General features: G+C 43.8%; 1 protein-coding gene across 6 annotated transcripts in view; it reads left to right on the top strand.

Moving 5' to 3' along the window:
• Window positions 1-17,906, top strand: part of dgki (diacylglycerol kinase, iota) — a 31,806-nt gene extending 13,900 nt beyond the window's left edge. Inside the window, exons 2-34 of one of the 6 annotated variants that reach the window (XM_086021983.1) lie at window positions 492-600; window positions 4,133-4,228; window positions 5,431-5,502; window positions 5,571-5,627; window positions 5,712-5,780; window positions 5,867-5,935; window positions 7,341-7,457; window positions 7,538-7,612; window positions 7,684-7,779; window positions 7,959-8,041; window positions 8,138-8,198; window positions 8,704-8,817; window positions 9,215-9,346; window positions 9,462-9,540; window positions 10,418-10,473; window positions 10,713-10,775; window positions 11,306-11,379; window positions 11,460-11,571; window positions 11,653-11,739; window positions 11,812-11,924; window positions 13,076-13,138; window positions 13,538-13,638; window positions 13,730-13,809; window positions 13,904-13,948; window positions 14,489-14,558; window positions 14,640-14,680; window positions 14,777-14,901; window positions 15,285-15,310; window positions 15,437-15,474; window positions 15,559-15,679; window positions 15,817-15,853; window positions 15,930-16,029; window positions 16,116-17,906. In XM_086021983.1, the coding sequence (XP_085878109.1) occupies window positions 492-600; window positions 4,133-4,228; window positions 5,431-5,502; window positions 5,571-5,627; window positions 5,712-5,780; window positions 5,867-5,935; window positions 7,341-7,457; window positions 7,538-7,612; window positions 7,684-7,779; window positions 7,959-8,041; window positions 8,138-8,198; window positions 8,704-8,817; window positions 9,215-9,346; window positions 9,462-9,540; window positions 10,418-10,473; window positions 10,713-10,775; window positions 11,306-11,379; window positions 11,460-11,571; window positions 11,653-11,739; window positions 11,812-11,924; window positions 13,076-13,138; window positions 13,538-13,638; window positions 13,730-13,809; window positions 13,904-13,948; window positions 14,489-14,558; window positions 14,640-14,680; window positions 14,777-14,901; window positions 15,285-15,310; window positions 15,437-15,474; window positions 15,559-15,679; window positions 15,817-15,853; window positions 15,930-16,029; window positions 16,116-16,223 (2,689 nt within the window). In that variant the 3' untranslated portion in view covers window positions 16,224-17,906. Of the gene's footprint in view, window positions 1-491; window positions 601-4,132; window positions 4,229-5,350; window positions 5,503-5,570; window positions 5,628-5,711; window positions 5,781-5,866; window positions 5,936-7,340; window positions 7,458-7,537; window positions 7,613-7,683; window positions 7,780-7,958; window positions 8,042-8,137; window positions 8,199-8,703; window positions 8,818-9,214; window positions 9,347-9,461; window positions 9,541-10,417; window positions 10,474-10,712; window positions 10,776-11,305; window positions 11,380-11,459; window positions 11,572-11,652; window positions 11,740-11,811; window positions 11,925-13,075; window positions 13,139-13,537; window positions 13,639-13,729; window positions 13,810-13,903; window positions 13,949-14,488; window positions 14,559-14,639; window positions 14,681-14,776; window positions 14,902-15,284; window positions 15,311-15,436; window positions 15,475-15,558; window positions 15,680-15,816; window positions 15,854-15,929; window positions 16,030-16,115 lie in introns of all 6 variants that reach the window. The other 5 variants (XM_086021984.1, XM_086021982.1, XM_086021985.1 and 2 more) reach the window with 5 other exon arrangements.
• The last annotated feature ends 198 nt before the right edge of the window (window positions 17,907-18,104 follow it).

Raw genomic sequence — 18,104 nt, 5'->3', positions numbered from 1 at the left:
ACTTTCTGCTTTTGGGGTTTTCAAAGTTGCACATTGCTCCTGCGCTTCTTCCTCAAACAGATTTGAACGTAGCCTTGAAGACCTCGATAGCCCTGGATTGGAAATGACCGACGCAAATGAACACGAGAAGAAGAGCAGAGGAGCGGGCCCGCTGATGGCTGAGTCATCGTGCGGACAGAACGTCCGAAAAGCTGAAAATGCTGGCGGGCTGGCAGGCGCCGCCGCAAGCTGTTCCCGCTCCTTCCTCCTCCAGCGGAAGCCGGCTGAATGTGTGCGACCATGCCATGAATAATTAATTCCGCAATGGAGTTCTCGCTGTGATTTCCACGTGTTAGACAGTCACCGTGTGGATGACTGCTTTTTTTTTTTTTTTTATTGCCCCCCCCCCCCCCCCCCCCTGTCAAAAAAAACCATCCACATATCGAAAGCAGTAAAGTTGACTGTCCATTCAAATTGAGGTTGTAAATGCTGATTTTTATTTCGCCCCCCAGGAAAGCCATTTCCCGCTCGGGCCTGCAGCACCTGGGCCCGCCGCAAGCCGCCCTGCCCCCCTCCTCCAACGGGCCCAGCAAGGAGCCTCGCACCTGCATGGACTGGACGGTCAGACAAAGAAATATAAGAAAAAGAAATATAAGAAAAAAAACAAACACATCTGGTTTTAGAAAGTGTAATTAATACATAATGTAGTATTCGCGTGTTCGATGTGTGCCTTTAAGAGGCGTCACCTAGTGAGAATCTGGGTATGAATTGTGCCGAGAGAAGTCGTGCACGGGCTGCTGTCAGCCACTGCTCACACCCAGAGACACACACAGCGACGTTTCACCTGACCCCACTAGGCTCCGCCCCTTTTAATAAGTGGTGGGGGTGGGGGTAAAACTACTTTAAAAAAAACATGCTTTTTAAAGCGCATTCACTGCCAGACATTTTCAGACCCTTTTTTACCCTAACCTTTGAAAAAAAAATGAAAAAAATATCAATACATTCCTGAGATTGAATGGCTGGAACTGTGAAAAGACGAATAAATCCGTCAATGGCAGTGAATGAGTTAAAATATTATTTTTGTAACAATTTCTTATTTTTTCACAAAATGATGCTATTGGTTATTTTTAAGCATTAGTAACCAAATTGAAGTGTTTAGAGTGTTTAGAGCTGTAGTAACTCATTTGCATATTATTTTCCACCCCTACTCGTGCACACTTATCAAGCACACTACTTTAAATATCAATCCTGTCGAAATGTCCTTTTTGTTTTACTGCGCCGTTTTTTTTTTTAACCATCTTTTATTCCTGACTCATGTCCCGTTAACGTTAAAGAGACATTTTGAAGCCCTCCGCTGCCTGGTGGTCCATTATTAACAACACTCGAGCCTCAAATCACCACTCAAACGCCGCTGAAGCACTCTGATGTTCATTTTTTCAATTCCATTTGGAAGAGGCGCTATCCGAGAGAATATTGGGCGGCTGCATCGCAATGTTTTCAAAAAGATTTTTTGTGTGTGTGTGTAACAATCAGATGAAGCGGCGGCGGCTAAACTGCTGTCGACTTCTTTACAGCGGCTTTAACGTCAGAAAGGCGCACGCGCGGCTATTTTTAGTCGACTGCGGCGCACAGTCGCAGCACAAATGGATCTTCAAAGGAGGAAGCGTTTACATTCGCCGAGGCAGGAGCCCAAAAAAAGACAACGACGACAGGTTTTCCATCAAGCGGGAATTTGTTTTGGTTTCCATAGTTATTTTTTGAACTGAGTCGAACCATTTCTGGACACCCCTTTGTTGGGTTACCTAAAGCTCACAGCGCACCAAACCAAAATGATTATAAAATTGTAAACAAAGCTGGAACTGTTCACCCCCCTACAAAAAAAAAAAAATCAAAACTACAATAAGACACCGCAATATTAGTTGTTCTACACAGAGGATAACGACCCCTCCCCAAAAAAATCTAAACTACGATAAGACACAGTAATATTAGTTGTTCTACACAGAGGATAAAGACCCCTCCCAAAAAAAATCTAAACTACGATAAGACACAGTAATATTAGTTGTTCTACACAGAGGATAAAGACCCCTCCCCCCAAAAAATCTAAACTACAATAAAGACCCCCCTCCCAAAAGAATATCAAAACTACAATAAGACACAGTAATATTAGTTGTTCTACACAGAGGATAAAGACCCCCCTCCCCCCCAAAAAATCAAAACTGCAATACGACTCAGTAATATTAGTTGTTCTACACAGAGGATAAAGACCCCTCAAAAAAATAATCAATACTACATTCAAACACAGTAATATTAATTGTTCTACACAGAGGATAAAGATTACATGCCCGTGAGTATATTATATTGTATATAATGTGTTGCTGTTTTGCTTGACAACACAACTCAAAGCACCACTGTATGTGCCGCATGATTTTCATCGGAAGGTGCAAATCGACACTCTCCTGTGGCTCGGACTGCAGGGACGCTTCCTTCCTCCACGTCAGCGCTGGCCTTTAGCGCTCTGCGTGACACACGCGCGCGGGCTCGTATGCAATCAATGATCTCAATAATCGCTCTTTAATAAAACATCAGGGCTTGATTTCAGTGGGCGGTGTACGTCCAAACAAGTGGCGTGCCACTCGGCAGCGGCAATTATGTGCTTGACGCGTCGGCGGAGCACTCTCACGAGCCACGCTGGCAGTTTAAGTGAGTAAGGTGATACCATGGAGCTCGCGGAAAGCGGACAAATGTAGGAGGGAGAAAAAAAACAGGCGAGATGTGTATGCAATATGTAAAATTGTTTCTAATACTTTTTTTTTTTTTTTTAATTCATTTACTTAGTTTTTAAAAACGCCTGTTTGTTTTTTTGGTACACATGGGTCAATGTGAGACGCTGCATTTTTTACATTTATTTTTTAATACAGTGGTACCTCTACTTACGAACGTCTCTTCATACGAGATTTTCGCCTCAACAGTAAAATATTGCCTCTTGTTCCGAACGAAATTTCAGGATACGAAAGGTAAAAATACAGTATGGGCTGCTACTCGCAGCTCCGGAGTTTCCTGAACGCAACATACTCATAGCTGCTCTGCCATTGGCTATTACCTAGCATCTTCCTGACATCCCATTGGCTAAGAGGGACCTCTGCCATATGTGTCTATGTGTGTAGATAGACAGGTAGATATATAGATGTATATGTGATAGATATGTCTATGCAGTGTCCTCGTCATTCGCCCCTCGGGTTCTTCCAGAACCAATTAATTTCGTAAGGAGAGGTACCACTGTACAGACTTACATTGACGTAAGAGTGCTACAAATATTTCAAGTTATGCAATATTGCGTTTGTGGAATAGGAGTTAGGCAGCAAAATCCTCCCATTTTAGCCATCTAAGGGGCAGCCATTTTGTCACTTGCTGTCGACTGAAAATGACATCACAGTTGTTCAAGGCTCAGATGATGACCAATCACAGCTCACCTGTTTTCTGAATTTGAGCCGTGATTGGTCGTTACCTGATTCCTGAGTAGTTGTGATGTCATTTTCAGTCGACAGCAAGCGACAAAATGGCCGCTCCCCGAAATGGACAGAAACAGATGGATTTTGCTGCTTAACTCATATTCCACAAACGTAATATTAATCAGAATGCCGCGTTTCAACTAGTGGGCCTGCTGGGAACATATTCTTGAAAAAAACAAGTTTTGGTTGATTTCCTATTTTTAGCAGCAAATTCATCCCATTTTTAGCCATCTCAAGGGGCGGCCATTTTGTGACTTGCTGTCGACTGAAAATGACATCACAGTTGCTCAGGGCTTAGGTAACGACCAATCACGGCTGACATGTTTTCTGAAGCTGAGCCGTGATTGGTCGTTACCTGAGCCCTGAGCAACTGTGATGTCATTTTCAGTCGACAGCAAGTGACAAAATGGCCGCCCCCTGAGAAGGACAAAAAACAGATGGATTTTGCTTCTTAACTCATATTCCACAAACGTAATATTAATCAGAATGCCGTGTTTAGACGAAGAACATATTATTGTCCAGATTTTTTTTCAACAGGATCAGTTAACCAACAAATTGCAGCTTCAAGAAGACAACAAATTAATATATTCGACCTGCAGTCTTCTCATTGTAAATAAATCTAACCTCCCGATGTCACCTGGCAGGAGAACGCGGTGAACGGGGACCACCTGTGGATGGAGACCAGCTGCTCGGGCGAGCTGTGCTACCTGGGAGAGGACGCCTGCCTCGTCAAGGCCGCGGTGAGCCTCTGCTTTTTGGCACTGGAGGAACTCTTGAGTGTGGCATGAACGCACACACAAGCACACTCAAAGTGGCGAGCTTGTAAAACGAAGTGCAGCGGAAGCGAACCGGTCGTTCTTGGCTCTCAATGAGATGAATATTCCATCGGGGCTCGAAAAGGACGCGGTGACCTCGCGTTGACGAGCCGCCTTTCAAATGAATAAGCGCCTCGCTCGACGGGAGAAATGTGTCCGTGTGAAGGCTTGTCTGTCGTATAACTGGAAGATGCATCACTGGTCATGATTTTTGGGCCCAAAAAAAGTTTGAATTGTCTAATACTCAAAAAGACATTTTGCAGGTGATTTGCAGAATTATTTTGAGACAAGCCCTCAAAACCTGTTTCCCTTTGGAACACAAAATTTGGTATACCTGCCTATCATGGTTGGACCCACAAAAAAAATAAATCTGCCATTTTGCTTTAAAGCTGCCATTTTAGGGCTCAAGTATAGAGATTCTTCCTATTCTTGTGATTGTTTTTTTTTTTCATTCACTGCCAGAAATTTTCAGACCCTCTTTTACCCTAATATTTGGAAGAAAAAAAAAGAAAAGAAAAAAATATTAAAAAGTTCCTGGGATTGAATGCTGAACTGTGACAAGACAAATAAATCCGTCAATGGCAGTGAATGAGTTAATTCAGACCCCGAAGCCAGTTTGACTAAGCAGCATGAAACCAGGTAGCGATGCCTATCATGAGTAGACCCACAAAAAAAAAATCTCAAGAACCCACATCTGAAACGACACAGGAAGTCGGCGTTGCAGAGCAGCCATTTTCTGCTCAGTCGCAGCTATCCTTGCCCCTTTGAAATTCTTTCGTGAAAATTTCGCGCCTGCAGCCAGGATCATTTAGCAACATGAAATTTGATAACAATGTCTATCATGAGTAGACCCTCCAAAAAGTCCCAGGAACCCATGGCTGAAACGACACAGGAAGTTTTTCTCTCATTTCTCCAGCTCCTTGAACACCTGGAATTGTGTTTGAAAATTTCGCCCTCATGATTAGACCTGAAAAAAAAAAAGTCTTTTCTGAAATCCATTTTGCTTTGGAGCGGCCATTTTTTTAGGGTCATTTTGCGCTTATCTAGGTGTCTTTGAAACAACTTCTATCCAAACACCACACCTTTTGCTTTCATCTCCTGCCATCTGCTGTTTCTCCGTGAAGAAGTCTGCACCCAGGAGGAAGTGCGCCGCCTGCAAGATCGTCGTTCACACGAGCTGCATAGAGCAGCTCGAGAAGGTACCACCGCGCGCACACGCGGCATGTCAAAACTCCTCGCATGACATGTCTATTTCCTCGTGATCAAGATCAACTTCAGGTGCAAGCCAACTTTCAGGGAGGGAGGATCGCGGTGCCTGAGAGATGTAAGTGACCAGGTTGGGAAAGCGAATTGGACGCGTGAGCGGGAATGAAGCCGAGGTGTAACAACTCTGTCTTGTCTCTGACAGCAGAACGTGCTGAGGCATCACTGGGTGCACCGGCGGAGGCAGGAGGGAAAGTGCAAACAGTGTGGAAAGGTTGGTGCCGAAATGCGAGCGCATTGTGGTCCAAACGTGTTAGCGCCACCTATTTCTTTCCGTTTTTTTGTTTCTTTTTTCCACAGAGCTTTCAGCAGAAGTTTTTCCACAGTAAAGAAATCATCGCCATCAGCTGTTCGTGGTGTAAACAGGCTGTAAGTGAGTGGGTGAAATTTGAATTTGTTGCGCAGGTGTGACCTTATTTATGAGAACACATCGGAGCTGAATTAATTTTTGCACTTAATACTTGATAAGCATTCGACAAGTTGGACTAAAAAAAACCCCAAAAACATGACAGTATAGGATGGTCTTTTTTTTCAGTCCATGTGTAGTAAGAGAATCAGAATTTTAAAGAAAAAGAACATGGTGTATAGTAAGGCTTTTTTTGCAAACGTCATTTGAGTAAGGCTTTAAAAATGACGTGATTCATAGTAAGGCATTTAAAAAATGACATGTTGTATAATAAGGCATTAAAAATGTTTTTTGTATTAAGGCATTTAAAAAAAGGACATGCTGCATAGTACGGCTTTTAAAAATCGACATGATGTATAGTCAGACTTAAAAAAAACGATGTGATTTATAGTAAGGCTTTTTTGCAACCATGATTTATGTAAGGCTTTAAAAATGACATGATTCATAGTAAGACATTTAAAACAATGATATGTTGTATAATAACGCATTTGAAAAAAAATCTTTTGTAGTAATGCATTTAAGAAAAGAACATGCTGTATAGTACGGCTTTTAAAAATCGACATGATGTATGGTCAGACTTAAAAAACAACGTGATTTATAGTAAGGCTTTTTTGCAACCATGATTTGAGTAAGGCTTTAAAAATGACGTGATTCATGGTAAGGCATTTAAAAAATGACATTTTATAGAGTAAGGCATTTTTTTAAATATATTTTTTTGTAGTAAGGCATTTAAAAAAAGAACATGCTGTATAGTACGGCTTTTAAAAATTGTCATGATGTATAGTCAGACTTTTAAAAAAACGTGATTTATAGTAAGGCTTTTTTGCAACCATGGTTTGAGTAAGGCTTTAAAAATGACGTGATTCATAGTAAGGCGTTTATAAAAATGACGTGTAAAGTAAGGCATCTTTTAAATGACATGTTTTGTAGTAAGGCATTTAAGAAATAACATTTCTATTTCGTTAGGAATTTAATGAACATGTGTAGTACGGGTTTTAAAAATTGACGATGTGTAGTCAGACAAAAAAAAAACTGTCATGTATAGTAAGGCATTAAAAAAACGACAATGTACAGTCAGACTAAATTAATTTAAAAATGTAAAAAAAATGACATGATTTTTACATGAGTTATCTGAAAAAAACGATGTATAATAAGGCTTTAAAAAAATGACAAGAATATATATTGTAAGGTGTTTAAAAAAAACATGGGATGGTAAGCCAATTTCAAAATACAACATATGATGTAGGGTAGGGCTTTCAAAAAAAAAAAAAAAAAAAGTGAAAAATGACGATGTATATCAAGGCAAGGCTTTTTTAAATAACCTCATCGTCAATGAACTAACTCGTCATTTCTGTTCTGCGTCCGCAGTTCCACAACAAGGTGACGTGCTTCATGCTGCACCAGATCGAGGAGCCGTGCTCCCTGGGGGCCCACGCCGGCGTCATCGTGCCCCCCTCGTGGATCATCAAAGTCAGGAAACCGCAGGCACGCGCACGATTCAAATCGCTCCTTCTCCGTGTAGCGCTAACCGCTAACGCTAACCGCTACACTCCTCATCCTTGCAGAACTCGCTCAAGAACTCTGCCAGGAGGAAAAAGCGCACCTCTTTCAAGCGCAGGACGAGCAAAAAGGGGCTGGACGTAAGTGACTAATCGACTCCCAACACCGAGTATTTCTACTCGATTACATTTGGTTTCTTGCGTTACCTCAGGAGTCCAAATGGCGACCGTTCATGCTGAAGCCGCTCCCGTCGCCGCTCATGAAGCCCATCCTGGTCTTTGTCAACCCAAAGAGCGGAGGCAACCAGGTTGGCCTAACAATATCGATCGAGTTCATATCGGAGAACGGGACAATAATAAAAAAAAAAAAAAAAAATCATGAACACAGCTTAAACGGCTCCATAAAAAGGGAGCGTGGCCAGCATAGAGGTCAGAGGGTGCGAGTCGGTCCCGGGGCCATCCAAGCCCATCTGCTTCCTGTCTGCAGGGCGCCAAGGTGCTCCAGATGTTCATGTGGATCTTGAACCCGCGGCAAGTCTTCGACCTGTCTCAGGGCGGCCTTCGAGAGGCGTGAGTGTCTCCGTCTCGTCCGTTGGTGTGACTCGACAAACATTTACAGCCACTCAACGCCGCCTCTTTGGCTTTTTCCGCCGTGCCCACTCGCAGGTTGGATTTGTATCGCAAAGTGCCAAACTTGAGGATCCTGGCCTGCGGCGGAGACGGCACGGTAAAGTTTGACTTGACTTCCCCCCCCCTCGCTACTATGTTGTGCTGGGTTTTTTTGTAGGTCAGAAGTATATTATAATTTATAATTAAAAAATGTAGAATTAATTTATAATTAATGATATTTTATATATTAATTTATAATTAATTATTATTTTATACGTTAATTTATAATTAATTATTATTTTTATAATTATTATTTATAATTGATCATTAATATAATTAATAAATGTAATATGTTATAATTAAATATTGCTATAATTGGCACAAGGCAGCAGCAAATCGCTACATTTGACTCAATGAAACTCCTCAACTGACTTTAACATTGTTCCTTCGTGCCAAGATGCCAGAAGGTGGCGTCAAAGCACTATTTTTCCCCCGTCTTGCCGTACGAGAGCACAATAAAACATAAAAACAGCTGCTGTCGCCCGCAGCTCACATCCAAACACTCGCGTTATAGGTGTGTGCGTGTGTGTGTGTGTGTGCGTGTGCCGCATGTGGGTGCGTAGGTGGGCTGGATCCTGTCCACGCTGGACGAGCTACAGATGAACCCTCAGCCTCCGGTGGCCGTCCTTCCTCTGGGAACAGGAAATGACCTCGCCAGGACGCTCAACTGGGGTGGGGTGAGTTCCTAACCTTGATGGGCGTACTCGCGAGTCGTGCTAAACAAACGAGCTTTCGGTTTGTGTGCTTTTACATCGTAATTAAAAAAAAAAAAAAACATTTGAGGCTTATAAATAAATAGTTGACTTTTGGCGATTGTGGTTCTTGTGGGTGTCCCAATACTTTTGTCCATCTCCCTAAATCCACATTCCAGGAAGTTGACTCGTGGAGTTTTTTTTTTTTTTTTTTTTTCTCTGCACGTTGTCAACAGAACAATGCTCCATTTGACATTTGCATGCTGCTAGCAAAGCGCTAGGTGTCCCCACATAGCGGGGAGAACAGGAAATGAGAGTGAGGCAGACGGGCAGGTCGCATCCTGCCGCGCGCTCACCTCGGCTTCCCGTCCGTCCTGCGCAGGGCTACACGGACGAACCCGTGTCCAAGGTTCTGGGCCACGTGGAGGACGGCTCGGTGGTGCAGCTGGACAGGTGGAACCTGCAGGTGGAGAAGAGCAGCGGCGAGCAGCAGCCCGAAGACGGCGCGCAAAAGGTAAACGAGAAAGGAAGGCGGGAAAAAAACGGGAAGCGTGAGAATGTCGGATTCGGGGGAGATTTTCTGCCGGCGGTCCTCGCGTGTTGGTGACGTGTTGTTGTGGCGTCCTCAGCTGCCCCTTAACGTCTTCAACAACTACTTCAGCCTGGGCTTCGACGCTCACGTCACGCTGGAGTTCCACGAGTCCAGAGGTGAGCGCAATCCACTTGGCTTTGCCCACTCGTGTTCTATTTTTAACTCATGAACTGGCAGACATTTTTAGGCCCTCTTTTACCCTAACGAAGTGGCCCCCCAACCTTTTTTCGGCCCCGTAATTATTCGCCGTCAGTGGGGGGGGCGTGTGGTGCCCAATACGTCTGTTTGTTTTAATCATTTGCTAGCCTGTGCATTTAATATTAGCGTTATGCGACGGAGATGCTAGCACGGAGATGCTATCTTGTGCATTTGATATTAGCGTTACGCGACGGAGATGCTAGCTTGTGCATTTAATTTTTGCGATACACGACGGAGATGCTGGCACGGAGATGCTAGCTTGTGCATTTAATATTTGCGTTACGCGACGGAAATGCTAGCTTGTGCATTTGATATTAGCGTTACGCGATGGAGATACAAGCATTGAGATGCTAGCTTGTACATTTAATGTTAGCGTTACGCGACGGAGATACTAGCATGGAGATGCTAGCTTGTACATTTAATATTAGCGTTACGCGACGGAGATGCTAGCACGGAGATGCTAGCTTGTGCATTTAATATTTGCGATACGTGACGGAGATGCTAGCTTGTGCATTTAATATTTGCGTTATGCGATGGAGATGCTAGCTTGAGCATTTAATATTAGCGTTAAGTGACGGAGATGCGAGCACGGAGATGCGGCCCGGTCCCAAGCGGCCGGTTGTTCGGGACCCCTGCCCTAACGTTTCAAAAAAATATTTTAAAAATATCAATAAGTTCCTGTGATTGACTGTGAAAAGACGAGTAAAAACATTGTTGGCAGTGAATGAGTTTTAACCTTGGTGCCGATCTCATGTCCACTATTTTGTCTCTTTTTTTTTTGGTTTTTGCTTCCAGAAGCCAACCCTGAAAAGTTCAACAGTCGCTTCCGCAACAAGATGTTCTACGCAGGAGTGAGTCTCACTCTTGGCACACACGCCACGTCAACATATGTTCGATATCCTACTAGTGCCTTGATGGTCCATGTACTAGTGTGCGCCTCCAAGTGAAACAATCAATTCTACTAGTTAACATCCAGCACTTGACTAGTAGCACTAGTATGTCACAGTTATCATAGATTTCTCTTTTCTCTCTTCAACCCCCGTGTGTGTGTGGGTGTGTGCGCGCGCGTGTGTGTGTGTGTGGCTGCCAGGCCGCCTTCTCCGATTTCCTCCAGAGAAGCTCGAGGGACTTGTCCAAGCACGTCCGAGTGGTGGTGAGTGCGAACACGCTGTGGCCGGATCGCTTTCACGTTAGCCGTGTGTGAGATGACAATGTGTACATCAAGTACCAAAAAAAAAAAAAAAAAGGAATTGGATTTAAAATAAATGCACTGTGATGCACTGTGATGCTTTTAGTTACCACTAGAGGGAGCCAGGGTATCCATTTGAGAGTCAAATCAGTCATCCCATTACAGCCCTGCTGTGAACAGAAAAAAAAAGTAATTGATGCACCCCCCCAAAAGAATATATAATTTGGGGTGTGGAAACTTTTTTTAGCCAAAGGAAAAAAACAAATCTAAATCTCAGTTTGGTGTTATTATTGTAATTGCCTTTAGATGCCACAAGGTGGCACATGTACCACATGAAGGTTTGGACAAAACCATTTTCTATGATGTTTTTGTTGCATTTTCTTATTTAAAACTTAAAAAAACACGTTTCATGGCTGCAAAAAATGATCAGCATTCAAGACAACATAGTTCACATTTGATGTGTGTGTGTGTGTGTGTGTGTGTGTGCTTTGCAGTGTGACGGCACCGACTTGACCCCGAAGATCCAGGATTTGAAATTCCAGTGCATCGTGTTTCTAAACATTCCCAGGTGGGTTTCTCCGGCCGTTTTTTTTTTTCGCCCGTCCCGACCGTGCGCTAAACGCCGTCGGCTGGCGGCTGTCGACGCAGGTACTGTGCGGGCACCATGCCCTGGGGCAACACGGGCGACCACCGCGACTTTGAGCCTCAGCGCCACGACGACGGCTGCATCGAGGTCATCGGCTTCACCGTGGCCTCGCTGGTAGGACGCGCCCCGAATGATTGATCCGATCGATCGAAACGAGGCCTTGACCGCTGCCCCCCTCCCCTCCGTGTCCTCCAGGCGGCGCTGCAGGTGGGCGGGCACGGCGAGAGGCTGCACCAGTGCCGGGAGGTGGTCCTCACCACGTTCAAAACCGTGCCGGTTCAGGTGAGCAGCAATGCCGGACGGGTTTTCGCGGCGTTTTGATTTGAGATCATTCAAATGCTCGTACTCGGCAAGGTGGACGGCGAGCCGTGCCGATTGGCGCCGTCCACGCTGCGCATCTCGTTGCGCAACCAGGCCAACATGGTCCAGAAGAGCAAGCGGCGGACTTCGGTGCCCCTGCTCAACGAGTGAGTCACGCACGCACGCACGCAAACTGCGACGACTAATCCCCACCCCCCCCCCCCAGCACCGCACTAATATTCGTCATGTCTGTTTGTGTGCGTGTGCACTGCAAAAACGCAATCTGACGTGAACAAAAAACTGTAATGGCGAACCTCCGCCAGTAGATGGTGATGTTCCATCACCTTGGATTTGATATCAAGCACAGCTTTTGAGTTGACAATAAAGATCAGGCGGCGAATCTTGGCTCGCCAATTCCAACAGAGAATGCACGTGCGTCGTTTTCTTTTCATTTTCTTTCAATAACCCAGGTAGCATGAATAGAATTTATGCCGTGTGATTTTTTTTTTTAAGAAAGTCCAATTTTTCTCCGTTATTGGCTGATGATTTTGATGATTGCCTTCTCATTTTTTAAGGCCAGTTTTGTCAAGTCACATTTTTAAAAAATACATTTCCCACGGTAAACCCTCCTTAGTGTCAATTATTTGTGGATTTTTTTTCCCAGTGGGGTTTGAAGCCCGATTTTTTTTTTTAGTTTTTTTTTTAGTTGCCGCATCAAAATGTCCTGTTCTCGTGGCGGATAGTTTTGCTCAATTGTCGCTGTCCTGTGAATGTATGTTTTAAAAAATAATGATAATAATAATTTACGTGAATGTTGTTTTTGTGTTACAGACATCCAATGAATATGAAAAAAATTTAAAAATATAAAAAATTGGACATACAAGTTTTTCACAGGACATTTTATTTCTTTGTACATGTTTGCTAAGCCCAATTTTGCGGGGTAGTTAGCCCAGTCCAAATTCCTTGTTCAAGTAATACATTCCTCCCTTATTTATTATTTTTTTTATTTTTATGGCCAGTTCTTGCAGTGTGCGTTTGTGTGGCAAGCTGAGGGCATCGTGACTAACAGCAGTGTGCAACTTTCTCTAACTGTGCTGCCGTAACTTTTGTCGGTGTGCCGCAATTGACCTCTTTTCTCCACCTTCTCCATCCTCTTTGTCCTCCTCCCCCTTTCCCTCCGCCCGCGACGTGTCTCATCATTTCAATCCTTTTCTTCTCCTCCCTCGCCCGTGCCTCCCCCGTGTTCTCTCTCTCTCTCTCTCTCTCTCTCTCTCTCTCTCTTTCTCTCTCTTTCTCGTTTGTGTGTGCGCGGCGGTAGTATTCAGAAGGTGTGTGCAGCTGATCTGCGCCGCCTCTCTGCTCCCCCCGACTCCTTCTCTGTGTAAGTACCTCACCCGCTGTCATCGTACTGTCACTGTTTGTGTGTGAGCGCACATAGACGGCGGATCAGTTTGACGGCGCCGCTTTGTGGCACGTCGCGGTAAATATCGCCTGTTTCGAGCACCGTGTCGTCCTTTCTCGTCTTTGTGCTTCTGCTGCTTTTTCTGTGCAAAAAAAAAAAAAAAACATAAAAAAATGTTTAACTCATTCACTGCCATTGACGTATTTATCCGTCTTTTCACGGTTCAGCCATTCAATCCTAGGAGCTTATTGATATTTTTTTCAAATTTTTTCAAACGTGAGGGTAAAAGAGGAAAATGCCAATGAATGAGTTAACAAAAATATGACATCATCAGGCTTGGTCTGCGCGCACATTCACACGCGTGTGCTTTTCTCGCAGCCCTCACGCCGTCCCCGAGCGACTTCGGCTGCGGGTCAACCGGATCAGCCTGCACGAATACGACCGGCTGCAGTATGACAAAGAGCGGCTACGCGATATCTGTAAGTCGATTCTCTTCCTGCGTCGTAGTTTTGCGTCACCCCTTTGTGTTTTTTACACTGTCCGTTGTATTCATGTGTGTTTGTGTCGCAGCGGTCCCAGTGGGGATCGTGGTGGTGAGGGGCGACTGCGACTTGGAGACGTGCAGACTTTACATTGACAGACTGCAAGAGGTGAGATCCTCATCCTCATCTTTTTTGCTATAACTTTTTTTTTTTTACTGTTGCTTTTCAATTCACCTTCCCAAATTTTCTCCGTGCTCACCAGGATTTGCACCAGGCGCCCTCTCTTGGCCACAGAGTGCACTACCAGGTAGGCTTGGCAAACTGTAGTAACGCAAGTGGCAAAAGTACTCACACACGATACTTCAGTTGTATAAATGCGTAAAAAATTCCCATGTTCAGTAAGTGAAAAAGTACGGACGGTAAAATGCACTTATGTGAAAAAGTATTGTTTACGTTGTGTTGTCACGCGTGGCCGTTGAGAAACGAGATGAACCTATTTTGACAAAGTAAGGAGTCAAAATTACACAGATTTGTTGTCAAATGGAGGGAAAGTCAAAATAAAATGATAGAAAATAAATACTCAAGTACTGATACCTGAGAACTCCACTTAGCTCATTCACTGCCATTGACATATTTATCCGTCTTTTCACAGTCCAGCCATTCAATCCTAGGAATTTATTGATATTTTTTTCACATTTTTTTCAAAAGTTAGAGGGTCTGAAAATGTCTGGCAGTGAATGAGTTAAGTACAGTAAGAAAGCATTTGTACTCAGTTACTTTGCGCCCAAGTCTCCTCCACCAGTGGTTGCTGTATTTTTTGTTTTTTTTTGTTTTGTTTTGTTTGCAGGATGAGAGCCGGGGGATGCTCCGGACCACCTCAGCTGGCAGACTCTCTTCCAGCTGGAGCTTCTTGGATTGTGAATTAAAAAATTCAAAGATAATAACATTCTATAACATTTACGGAATCGATTTTGAATGTTTTCTTTTTTCTTCCACAGCCACATCAGCTGATCGCTTCTATCGCATCGACAAGGCTCAGGTACGAAGATCAACCAGAGATTGATGAACCCCCACCAAAGTCATACTTTTGCTTTGGCCTGAAGTCATGATTTTTTTTTTTTCTTTACATCTGTAGGAGCACCTTCACTTTGTCACGGAAATTTGCCAGGACGAGGTGTTCATCCTGGACCACGAGGGCCCCGCGGGGAGCCAGGTGTCGTCGGCCGGGATGCCCGACCTGGTGGTGGAACCCAACGCTGGGTACGAATTAACTCCAATAATTCCTAGGGATGTAACGATTCACTTAAACAGCCCCGATTAGATTCGATTTTCGGTTCCCGACTTTCGATTCGATTTTTTAAAAATTGCCACCATGATTGTCCCTGTGCACTAGCGTGGTTCTGCAGCCATCCACAAACGCAATACGCAATGGATGGACTATGCATCTGGAATGAAAAAACGTTTCACGACATCATTTTCACGACTAGATGCAGTTAATCAACTCCGATTTTTCGATGAATCGATTAACCGGGGCGAAACGGTTTTAAATCGATTTTCGATTCATCGCTGCATCCCTGGTCATTCCTTTCAAAGAAAAAACAGTCAGTCGTAATCTGAAATGTTTGTTGCGTGTATGTTTCTAGTGCGCCTTTGACTCCTGAGGAACAAGGTACACACAAACCCGCATGCAAAGTGATGCTATCACTCCCGTCTCGTATTTTCCGAATGCTAACCGATGCAAATCACTCCAACTTTTGTCGGAAATTTGACTTTGCGTTTGTCGGTTTGATTCCAGCACTGTTGACGGCCGCCAGCTCGGGGGATCTCTCCATGGTACAAAACACACGCCGAAACGTTTTTTTTTTTTTTCCTTATTATTATTATTCAACGCGGCATGTGCTGACGCTCGGTGCGCAGTTGTCGGAGTGCGTCCATCACGGCGTCAGCCTCCTGGTGCGCGACGCTTCGGGTTGCTCGGCGCTGCATAAAGCCTCGCAGAAAGGACACGCCGAGCTGGTCGTCTTCATCCTGCAGCAAGGTATATGAAAGCCTTCCACTTTATTCAGGCTTTTGACGGGCTGAAATTATGTTGCAGCGCCCCCTGCTGCTCTGGCATGCTAAGCTGTACGTTATCTTGTGTACTATCAAAATTATTATTTTTTTTTTCCTTCTCAGGATCCAAAGTGCTTCTTGACTTGCCGGACAGAGAAAAGTATGTTGACTTTTAGCATTTTCATCACGTTCTACTACGATAATGCACAGTTTCAAAATATTTATCGTGCGCGTAGAGGGGACACTGCCTTGCACAAAGCCGCCTTGGAAAAGCAGCACGCCGTGTGTCGGATCCTGGTGGAGGCGGGCGCGTCGCTTCAGAAAACCAACTTTCAGGTAGACTGTTTTAGATTCTCCTCATTTTTAGGGGGCGTGGCTAAAACGGCGCCAAATGACCCGCTTTGTGCGCGCGTTCCTCACAGGGGAAGACGCCGGTGGAGCAGGCAGCGGGCGACTTGGAGCTGACCTCCTACCTGAGCAGCCAAAAAACACCTCCCCCCCCCCACGAGGACTTGGAGACGGCGGTGTGACACACCGCGCGTCGTCTAAAAGTGAATCGGACGCAAGCGGCGGACTTTGGTTTATCGCCTGGCTATTTATTTTGTATTTATTTATTGATATTTGTATTTATTCTGTCTGGCTGCTTGTGATGGTCGCGGCGGATTTTCGGGACGCGAGTAAAGTGCACTTTGGAGCAGCCCGCCCGCGTTACGTCTCGAGCTGCGTGCTGAATTGAGTGTATAAAGTGTGTATAAAAAAAAAAAGAAAAAAAAAAAAAAGGCAGCGTTATTGAAGTGTTTCCGCCCATCCAAGCCTTTTTGTGCCAAAGACATTATGCACACATCCAAGTCTGTCACACGAATAATACCGCATTCAAGTCACATTAGCGTCAGTATTCTTTCACCAGTTGAAAAGCCACGACAAACACAAATGTCATTCAAGCTTATTTATAAAACGCCGGTTTGTCCAAGTGTGGATTCCGTCGTGTTGGTTTTGAACATTTCAATTCTGTCCTCTTCTTTCTTACTTGAAGGATTGTCGTCAAAAAAAAAAAAAAAAAAAAAAAATCATTACAATAGAGGAACAACCATTCACACTCCTGAATTGTATCCTGAAATTATCAAAATCCGTCATATCGAAGATGATCGAATGAACTTTCAGCTGCCATCCGATTTATTCCGTGTGTGTGTGTGTGTGTGTGTATGTTCATTCTGAGCCATATTCAATGCAATATGAACAGATGGCATCTTGTTGCATTTCTCCGCTATATCGTTTACATTACATTAATGTTGCACGGAGGGAGGTATGGTACTGTACTTTAAGTGCCGGTTGGCTTGGAGATTGTCTTCTTCGTTTGTCCCAACCTATTTATCGACACATTTTTATCAAATACATCAGAGGTGCAATTGGGTCAATTCATCACGTCACAAGTCCACTTTTGCAAACGTTTCCGCTCGATTGTGAATTCAACAAGTAAACCCAATGTAGTTATTTGAGGAATTTTATTCAAATAAGTTAAATTAAAAACAAACCCTATTAAGTGCCACGTGTGGAAGTGCATCTCAGAGTAAACAGGGTTTGAATGGAATGTGAGTGAAAATGCATTTGATGGCGTGAACAGAATGAAAAAGTTGTTGTACAGTTTTGTGTTGCTTTGTATATTTTGGGCTCACTTTTTTTTTTTTTTTTTCCTCCTCTCTCTGAATGCCCCGAGAGAGACATTTCATTTTGATTTCTTCTACTGATATGCACATGACGATGGCTGCTGTGTGACTGCTTGTGGGCGGGGCCTAACACTTACCAATTGAATAGAAACTTTATATACCATTTATTTCCACTAGCGCTGGTTCTGCATGGCATTTTCTGACCTCAGCATTGATTACTTTCCAGTATTGGCATACACATGCGTTATTATTATTATGGGGATGATGATTCTTGTTTCAACTATTAAATTATTGTTTGGAGTGTTTAATGCCTGGTTTTCGTCCGGGGATTGTTTTTGTATCGCTGCTGATGATGACGACTTGAAGTGTTTTCTTTGTGTTTTATTTGGAAGAAGTAACTTTCTCTGTGTTCTTCTTCTTCTCTGTTGGAATGCATGTTTCCACTTTTTCCACGGTCACAATCATCCATATTTCTGCTTTCTGGTCCCCGGAATCAAACCTTTTCTCAGACTATTAACACTTTTCATTTTAAATAAAAGATACACTGATCTTTGCTGGAGTTGTTCTTGTATGAACGGCATCTTTTGGCATTCGCTCGCAATACGCCGTTTTTAAGGCAGTTTAAAGTTCACATTTAGGAAGTGAAAGAATTTGAAGTCGTACACACCTGTATGAATCACGACAGGGAATTTCCAGGAAGTTGTTACTTAACTCATTCAATCCCACAGACATATTTATGTGTTTTCA

This window comes from Filicampus tigris, chromosome 22 (assembly GCF_054856515.1).
Source record: "Filicampus tigris isolate MCC_2025a chromosome 22, RoL_Ftig_1.0, whole genome shotgun sequence".
In the NCBI taxonomy this organism is placed as follows: domain Eukaryota; kingdom Metazoa; phylum Chordata; class Actinopteri; order Syngnathiformes; family Syngnathidae; genus Filicampus; species Filicampus tigris.
Note: the sequence above shows the minus strand (reverse complement) of the source record. Positions and strands in the feature narration are given on the sequence as shown.